The following is a 9,668-nucleotide window of genomic DNA, read 5'->3' on the forward strand; positions in this document are numbered from 1 at the left end:
CACATTCAATAGGAATTGTGTATGCGATTGTTCTATGGGTTACGTCACTGTGTTATCGCGAAGGATATACGACCAAAAGTCCGTGCAAATTTTTGGCAAACAAGTAACCAACGATATCGGCAATGAAATTAATTTTAGCGTAGAGTGCAACATAAAGACGCCTATTTAAGGATTCTCGTCTATTTGTCAAGTCGTAGCGTTTTATCTGCAGTATCGTAAATCAGGCTGACACCACGCTGAATGTTGGCCCAACATATAGCTTTCTCATTGCACGCCATCATTGTCAGTGGGTATGTAGATTTCGTCCAGTACTTTTCCAAATTCCAACAAAATTTTATTATTCGATACATACATGATTAGATCGTGGACACGTAAACGACAATTTTTCGAAATTCAGTCACTTTATTTTCGGCGCAGTGCGTTACTCCAGATACTAATGCGGAACTCAGATCGTTGTACAGTGTGAAGGAAATAATCGAAATATGTACGTATAATTTATAATTGATAATAGCATCCGCAAAAAAATTTAGACGAAATTTTAAATAGGATTGTCTACAAGCCTGTTCTTTTTAGAACTTGTTACATGGTTCACTTTCCTCTTTCTCTTTTCACTTTGGAGAGGAAAAGAGAAAAGCTAAATTATGCACTCATACAAAAAATTCAGCTAAAAAAAGAATTAAGATCTTAAGTTTATATTCCATTTGAATACAAAATAATGAGATAATTTATTTAAATTGAAAAGTAAAAATTAAGAATTTTTTAAATCATAGTAATATTGTATTATTAAAATATTAACTATCGGGAATATTTCTAATCTAACGACTTTAGTTTAATTAGAATTAACAAATGTAACAGGAGATCAATACAATGTTAGCCTTTAACTTTGCATTTTTTGTACATAGAACTTTATGCGAGATAATCTAACGATTATCTCTAATCTAACGATCCCTTCTATGTATAACTAATCCTGAAATGTAGATATTCTCTAAAATAGTTAATTATCGCGAATCTTTTAAACTAGTGAATCCAGAATGATCGTCAATGGCACAGAATCGTTTTTCATGGGCCACGAGCTGAAGGAACTTACTTTCGGATGGACCGATTATACTCTCTTTGCCGGTCTGCTGGGCATCAGTATGCTCATCGGCATCTACTTCGGTTTCTTCAGCACGAAGCAGAATAACACCACCGAATATTTACTCGGTGGCAAATCCATGTCCTTTCTTCCGATTAGCATGAGTCTAATAGCAAGGTGACTTTTAAAATGTTTCGCACACTTTATCATCGTTTCGATATATAATTTTTATTTCGAATATATGTATGTTTATAACAATTTTTTTTGTTTATTTTAGAATCAATCATTAGTAAATAAAGAAAAATATAATTAACACAAAATTATTTCTCAAGAATGCAGAATATAAATGTTATTTTTGCTTTCCGACGATTTTATCAAGAAAAATTAAAATAAATATATTTACAGAAATCTCTCTCTCTCTCTCTCTCTCTCTCTCTCTCTCTCTCTCTCTCTCTCTCTACTGAAATATACTGTAGAGATAAGAGAAGATAATGAGTTAAGATTGAAAAGACTTAACTATAAGAATACTAGTTGGGCTACAACATTCTTTTAAATTGAAACTGATTAAATTAAGAATAAGATTTTATTATTTATTAATGGAAGTTTAACTTGTGAAAAGCTCTTGCACTTTTAGCTAACCATTTAGAAATTATTTGGATATCTTTATGATAAAAATTTTACCGACGAAAAATTACTTACAAATTGATGAAAAAAGTTGTACTCTCAAATAAATTGGAGCACTCCACATATGTTTAATGCAATTCCTAATATTTAATAATATAATATAAAAAAAGATTCATTTCTAATGAAAATAAAATCTATTTTCAGTCACATATCGGGAGTGTCTTTGCTTGGCGTTCCATCGGAGGTGTATCAGTATGGAACTCAGTATGCGGCGTGCATTTTCACATCCTTCATAAGCTGTTTCATAATCGTATCCATATACCTACCGGTATTTTACAAGCTACAGCTGACGAGCACTTTCGAGTATCTAGAAATTAGATTTGCCAGGCCGGTCCGGCAATTAGCGTCCTTTCTCTACACCCTTGCGCTGGTGATCTATGTACCGTTGATAATCTATGTGCCGGCGTTAGCCTTTTCGCAAGCGACCGGGATGAATCTGCATTATGTCGCGCCAGTGATATGCATGGTGTGCATCTTCTACACGACCATCGTAAGTGATACAAACTTTTCAATTATAATTATCATTGCGACATATCATGATGAACGTTTACCGATCTATTGAAGATCATAAATTCTGTATTACTTTCTAAATGTTTTGAGAATGAAAGCGTTTCATATTTTCGCAGCTTTACGTATTTCTTGAAACGTTCTTGTGATGTTCAATAGACATTTGCGTGTAATCAAACGAAGAATGTTAGACGTTATCGTTATCATCAGGATTAGGAAAGGTACTTTATAAAAGTAATTAGTTACAGTTACTTAAAAAGTAGTAAGTCATTACTTTTCAGTTATTTTTCTGTTAATTTTTGCATTGCTATTTTAAATATAAGAATTCTGAATTTTATACATTTCTAACATGGTAAATTTTTTTTTTTATTATACTAAATATTCGATTATACGCTGTATCATTTATAATAAATGTTCAGTCGAAATCAAAATTATAAAGACGCGTTTACGTACTAAAAATATAGATATTTACAGAATGAGATAAAGATTTATTGCAACCACTGATTGTGTTCACTGAACATTTCATTTTGGTTAGTTCTTCTATGCAATGAATAAGTTTGATATAAAGTAACTATAAAAGTAAATAAATAACATTTATTTCTATAAAAGTAACTATTAAATTAGTTATTAAAAAATAGTTATAGTTATAAACGGGGAAAAAAGGGACACAAAGTTAATAATTATTGAAAAAAAAAATAGATAACTGTAATTTCGTTACAAGTAACGAGTTACTTTTCAACTCTGGTTATCGTCTATTAACATTTGCACATGACGCATATTAAAACGAAGGATTTTCTAAGGTCGTAAAAGTCGTAAGATCATGTCTAGATAAATAGAAGATCGTGAAACCGGAATGGGAGTTTTCATACGCGTCATCTTGCAGCCGTGACGTTATCGGAGAATAATCACAATCTAGTTAAATGAAACGTTCTGCTGCGACGACTATCGAATAAACAATTATTTAGAGAGGAATTACCTGAATTTGTTGAACACGACTGCTAAACACGGTTTTATCAGTTTCGTAGGTTACTGGGTTATTTACGACGTGGTATCGCTCCAATTAAGTAACGGCTACTTTGCCACGCCGCTTGAATAAGGTACACAAAAACGATGACGAAATTGGCAGGTATTTGCCTTTATTTTGCACTTGTTTGAACAATAGTACGTTAAATAACATGTGTGCGAAAAGTGCATAGGTCGTGCATTGCTTTGCTATGAAGAGATAATTTCAATATCTTTCGAAGATTGACGATAAAGAAAAGTAAACGCTTTTTGTAAGCTTATTATACGCGATAACATCAACATTTACTGACGATTACTTTTTCATAGAATACACAAGCTTACACGGAAAGACGGTTTTGCTGAAATATTTAAAAACGCAACTATACATAGATACAGATCCGAAAATAATTGTGCTAAACGAACAAACTAATTGTATACGACATTTATTAAACTGCTGTTAGAATGTCAATGCTTTTTGCAGCATTATCATCATGCTCGAGCATTCTACCTAATTATTTTTATCAATTATACATATAAATAAAAAAAAAACAGTTTTAGTAAACTATATAAAATTGTAGTTAGATATTAAAATAATTTTGTTGAGTCATTAAAATAATATTTCATTTTTTGCTACTTGCCTTATTATGTTTTATTAAAAATCAAACTCATATTATGCAACGTAATATAATGGGACAAATGACAAAACAATGAAATGTTATATTATTGACCAAAAAAATTATTTTTACATCTGTTTTTAACTAAAATTTTAGATACTTTAACAAAAACTGTTCTTTCTATGTATATAGCTTGCTAATTAAATATGTTACTATTGATACAATTTACGAACTACGAGACTACTTTAAAATCGACATTGTTATTAAAATATTAATACTGTATGGGATGCACGTAAGTCTTTTGATATACGATAAAATTCATGACGATAACGATTTATAAAATACATATATCGTAGTGTTGTATCGTAACATCATTATGCAATTGTGTTACGATCTCTCCCCTGGGTTTACGTTTCACCGACTCCCCGATCATTTGATTCTGTGCACGTCGTGTCGTGACTGACACTGATACCTTTATTGTGTGCGAGTAAGCTCTTTTTGAAAAAAAAAAAAATATATCTTATACAGGGAGGTCTGAAGGCTGTCGTATGGGCGGATACGGTTCAGATGACGGTGACTGTCGGAAGTCTCATTGCCGTTTTGATATTGGGAACGATTGCCGTGGGCGGTGTTAGCGAAACCTGGAGGATAGCCGAACAGGGTGGTAGAATTATATTTTGGAAGTAAGAACAGGTGTATTTTTTATGTTACAATTTATTAATAAAAGAGAGAAACATCTCTCATTTATTAATTAAAATTGAACGAACCAAGGAACGTAAATTCGCGTATTGCATCAAGGATCTGTATTTAATCCAGATTTGTTGACTGCAAATTGATCTTGAGAAGTCAACAATTCACGTTTCTTCTAACATTCGTTTTTGTATATAGACATTAAATTGTATTTTTCAGTCTTTCAATTTAATATTGTTATTCTAACTAGCGATGTTTTATATTCAGCTAATATTTTCAATTCTCTTTCATACAGCATGGATCCCAATCCATTTACCAGAAATTCGTTTTGGGGCATGACAGTGGGAATGGTAATGGCATGGCTGGCATCGTTGGGCATTAGCCAGGTTTCTATGCAAAGATTTCTCGCAGTACCTACTATTAAGGAAGCACAGAAGTAAGTGCGAAATATTTGCTTTCTTTGAATATCATTTGATATTAGTATAGCATCGTTGAAACGCCGAATAGTCTCAAATCGTCTTTCAAGTAAAAACTCAAAGAAAGAATTTTGTCACGAATAATTAATAAACAATTTTGAGTAATAAATATTACATGACAAAAAATATTCTCATAATAAAAAAATAAGATATTAAGTGATCAAAAACACAAAATAAATGTAAATGAATAAATCGCTATGTCCTTTGAAAAATAGAAATCTGAACGGGAAAAAATAAGAATGATATTGTTTTATGCACACCTTTGCAGATCGGTATGGTTCCTGGCTGTGGGCTTAGTGTTCGTAAAAATGATTTCGGTTTTCACGGGTCTTATAATGTACGCTAGATATCACAAATGCGATCCTATAACCGCACACGTAAGTTTTGACTTCATTTTTTTTATCATTTCTTTATTAATCTTTATCTAAGAACGTAAATAAAACTTATGAGATATCAAACGAAGCTTAAAACTTGAAAGGATGGCGATAAGTACTTATACTAGAATGAAGTTAAGGAAATATATGCAAATGTACTATTAACTATTAAGTTTGATTGCCGAAAAATTGTAATTTTATTGTAAATTTAGTTAGAGATAGTTGATAATATGTTCTATTTAACTTTGACATTGTATAAATATATCTTCGCTACTCTGGATAATGTAAAAAAAGTTTTTAAAAAAAGAATAGCTTATTTTTCAAAACAACAGACATTATGGTTAACAACATATCTTTTTCAATTATTTTTTCTGAGAAATTTTAATATAATTGATGTCTTTTTTAACTTTTGAACAGTGTAAGAGATTAAAGTCAAGATAAAATTTCTTCAAAATTTATTTAAAAAAAATGAACTTTCTTAATTAGATTTATCGTATCATTAAACCCTTTCCTGAGATTTCTTTTACCTTATCTTCAACGATACTCACATCATAAAAATGCAATAAATCGTGTAATTAAAGTAAGATTAAAAAGTTGAGCAATTAAGGATTAAACGAATCGCCTTTCGTGAAAATTCCAGTGAAGAAAATTACCTCGTTTTTAGGTGGTAGCAAGGAGCGACAAGATATTGCCGTATTACGTGTTAGACGTAGCCGCGAACGTTCCGGGACTTCCTGGCCTCTTTCTCGCCGGTCTGGTGAGTGCCGGACTCTCGACGATGAGCGCTGGGCTGAACACAGTCGCCGGCACGATTTACGAGGATTTCATTGATCCCTGGATGCCAGAAAGCAACGACAAAGAAACTAAAGCTGCCAACATTATGAAGGTACAAAGACGGAATACCTATACTGTCGTTCGATACCGTAAGAAAAATAAAAGACTCGATCTTTTTCTTCGTTCTTTGGAAAGCAATATCGTTAAGCAAGAGTTTCGCCAAATGAATAAAAATAGAAAGAATTCGGGAATGTACATCTCTTCATTTCCGAAACACGCGAGCGAAGATCAGCGATTCCAGAACGATTTATTTATATCATTCTCAGGTTACGGTGGTAGTCCTAGGCATCTTATGCGTGGGCATGGTATTCGTCGTGGACCGTCTTGGCGACATCTTTCAGCTATCCCTGACTCTGACCGGTGTCACCGCTGGTACCATGACGGGTCTGTTCTCGTTGGGGATGTTGGTACCCTGGGCGACGGCCAAGGGAGCGGTGGTCGGCGGAGTAGTCTCGATGATGACGATGATCTGGATCATTGTCGGCGCGCAATGGCACATGGCTAATCGCACTCTCTACTACGAACCGCTTCCTTCCTCAACGGAGGGTTGCCTGAATATGCCCGGTCTATTTAATCGTACGACCACAACAACGCAGAATCCTATACAAGTCGAATCTGTGGACGAACCTTTCTTCATATACAGGATATCCTTCATGTATTATACGCTATTGGGAGCCTTAATCGTGATGGTTGTCGGCACGATAGTCAGCTTTATCTGCGGCGCTTCTGATTTAAGGAACATTGACCGAGATTATTTCCCACCGTTTATAACCAGGTCTGTATTTAAATACTTCATTATGAAATGTAAGTTTTCATTTAATATGTATCGAAGTAAAAAAATTAAGATATTTCTTTCTGATCTTTTAATCAAAATTTATAAGCGAGTACATTTAAATTCTAAAATTGGCGGAAAGAAGATATATTTACACATTTTTGATAGTAACTTGTCTACATATTACTGTTAGCATGTTGCTCACATCATACTATGATATTATGTGATGCTACCAGAATTGTAGCAACTGAATCCGCATTAGTTGGTAAATTGATTTACAATATGATAATTTTGAATAGCAATTTGCCGAGAACTTTGAAATCGTCATCGCAATTCATGCTATTGCCGTTATGTTACTATAATAATTTATAGGATCATATAATGCTATTATGTTACCGACAATGCAAAGTAACTTTGATGCTATCTTGCCGTAAAACTGCTGGCGATACATATACATCATTGCCAAAAGCATTGTTTCAATGTCGATATACTTGAAATAATTAAAGACAAATATGTGGCGAGTTGCCAGCATCATAAACAATCACATTTGTGCAGTTTTGCTGAGACTCGCTTGGTTATCTGGGACTCGTAAAAAAATTTATCCTTTTTCATTTTGTTAATTCAGACGATTGCATCAAATATTAAAGTTCGTTTGTTGGAATCAACTTATTTTGAATATATTTTTATCGCGTTTGATAATTTATGTATTTATATTACATATTTATTTTCTCTTTACTATGTTTCTATCCACATGTTTTTATCATTTTCAGATTTATGCCACCAAAAAAATATATGGAAGTGTCGTTGCATACGGTGCCAACAGCATTGATAACCAATCCAGAGAAAGAAGAATTAAAATCTTGAAACATGTATATTTTATTCCAACCTTATCTCTTTTCCGTGACCGTACAAGACTTTATTACAGTAAAACACACACATGCACATATAATATATATGCGCTTAAACATACCGTTTAATATCGTTTGATTGCAAAAGTTCTCTGTAATAATATTCTCTGCATACTCTGTACACATCGCGAACATATTAGTACGTAAGACGTCCTATCTGTCCTGCCAAACTAATTCTTAAGCCAGTAAAACTTTCAGTACATCAACATTGATAGAGAGATGTTTAGAAAGAGATTTCCGTAAACCGTCCAAGAAAAAAAGCTTCAATCAATAAATCCTTAACGACATAAATTGTTCAGAGACAGCGATCGACAGACAAGCGGACACATTTGCCAGGAGATAACTGGCTCGTCCGGAGTTGAAAGCACCCATTAGAACGTCGATGAGGGTGTCAAATTGACTAGATTATATATCTGCCCCACGCATCTCAATACAAACAAGTCCCTGCCATCTGAAACATCTGGAGGAACGATGCCTATCGGATTAGAGCCGAATGTAAATGCCGCGGGAGTTTTTTGTCGAGTCATTCGTCGAGTCTCTCTTTAAAATCCGCGGTGGATCGATCGGTGTCAGAGCGTGCCATCGCGCGCACTGGACTCGTAACAAATTTCGAAGACTTTTCTCGTCTCTCGAGAGACGCGAGCGAGAGGCCACCAATTTGACTCACGGGGGGGGGGGGGAAATGACGAAAGGGAAGACCCTTATCAGCGATCACCGACTCGCAGACGAAGGAAACCCCGATCGACTGTTCCGCGGGGAACATTCCACGTCTCCAGCCGAGAAACGACGCTTCTGTCTCGAAGCGGCGACCACATTCCACCGCGGAGCGGTTTTATTTTATTAGACTGAAAGGTGTCAAATATAGGCGGCAGGGACCCATCTACTTACATACCGATGCGCGAGTTTCGGGGAACCCCTCCGCCTGCCCCCTCGCTGTTCCCCTTTCTATCCGGTCTGATTTCAACGTGTGGGTAAAATCCCGAACTGAGAACCAGGCTTGCATTGTGGGCCGGGTGACAGATTTTTGACAGATTCTGTCTGATTTGGTGTCGAGTGACAGACCTGAGAGGCCCGATCGTGCAGCCTCCTCGTGGTTGACGTTGTCGTATCGCGCCCCTCTTTATACCAAGTATCTCTTGAAAACGGCGCTTGGTTATATGCTTCGCCCCAGGTAATCATTCAGGCCAATTATTATTTTTATATTTATAAAATGAAGATAGTATGATTGAAAGTGAATCTGAGAAAAAAAATAAGCTTATTATACCGAGTAATCTAGAACCAAAAAATAAAATTACGCAATAAAATTACAAAAATTAAAAATCTTATGCATATAGATAATAACATCGATCTATTGTTTGAAAAATTAATTAGATGTTTAATTCAAAACCATTGTAAGTATAATTGGAAGTCAACTCATCTTTTACATTTTAATTTATTCATCTTAGTGTATTCAATTTACTTCATGGCTTTCATTATTTTTAATCTTTACAGTGAAGCCATAATGGCGTTAAAATATTGATAAGGGATGCAATAAAAAGTAATAAATTATAATAAATCTTACTCAAGAAAAAACTGTAAAAAACAGATCCCCGTCCTTTAAAGATTAATGCTTAATTCGGTACAATTTATTTTAATTTTTCTTTAATCATCCTATTTTTCTCTAAGGTGCATGCATATGTACTATATGTGCAATGAGTAAAGTCAGAAACACTTAGAAAAACCTAAGGCAATA

General features: G+C 34.2%; 1 protein-coding gene across 1 annotated transcript; it reads left to right on the top strand.

Annotated features, from left to right (window-relative positions):
• The first annotated feature begins 275 nt into the window (after positions 1-275).
• Positions 276-8,491, top strand: LOC108775048 (sodium-coupled monocarboxylate transporter 1). Its single transcript, XM_018541325.1, has 9 exons — positions 276-484; positions 1,022-1,252; positions 1,904-2,249; positions 4,411-4,565; positions 4,868-5,008; positions 5,317-5,425; positions 6,087-6,308; positions 6,523-7,031; positions 7,799-8,491. The coding sequence occupies exons 2-9, from the start codon at positions 1,032-1,034 to the stop codon at positions 7,890-7,892; spliced, it is 1,797 nt and encodes a 598-aa protein (XP_018396827.1). The 5' UTR covers positions 276-484; positions 1,022-1,031; the 3' UTR covers positions 7,893-8,491.
• The last annotated feature ends 1,177 nt before the right edge of the window (positions 8,492-9,668 follow it).

This window comes from Cyphomyrmex costatus, unplaced genomic scaffold, assembly GCF_001594065.2.
Source record: "Cyphomyrmex costatus isolate MS0001 unplaced genomic scaffold, Ccosl1.0 scaffold281, whole genome shotgun sequence".
Classification (NCBI taxonomy): Eukaryota; Metazoa; Arthropoda; class Insecta; order Hymenoptera; family Formicidae; genus Cyphomyrmex; species Cyphomyrmex costatus.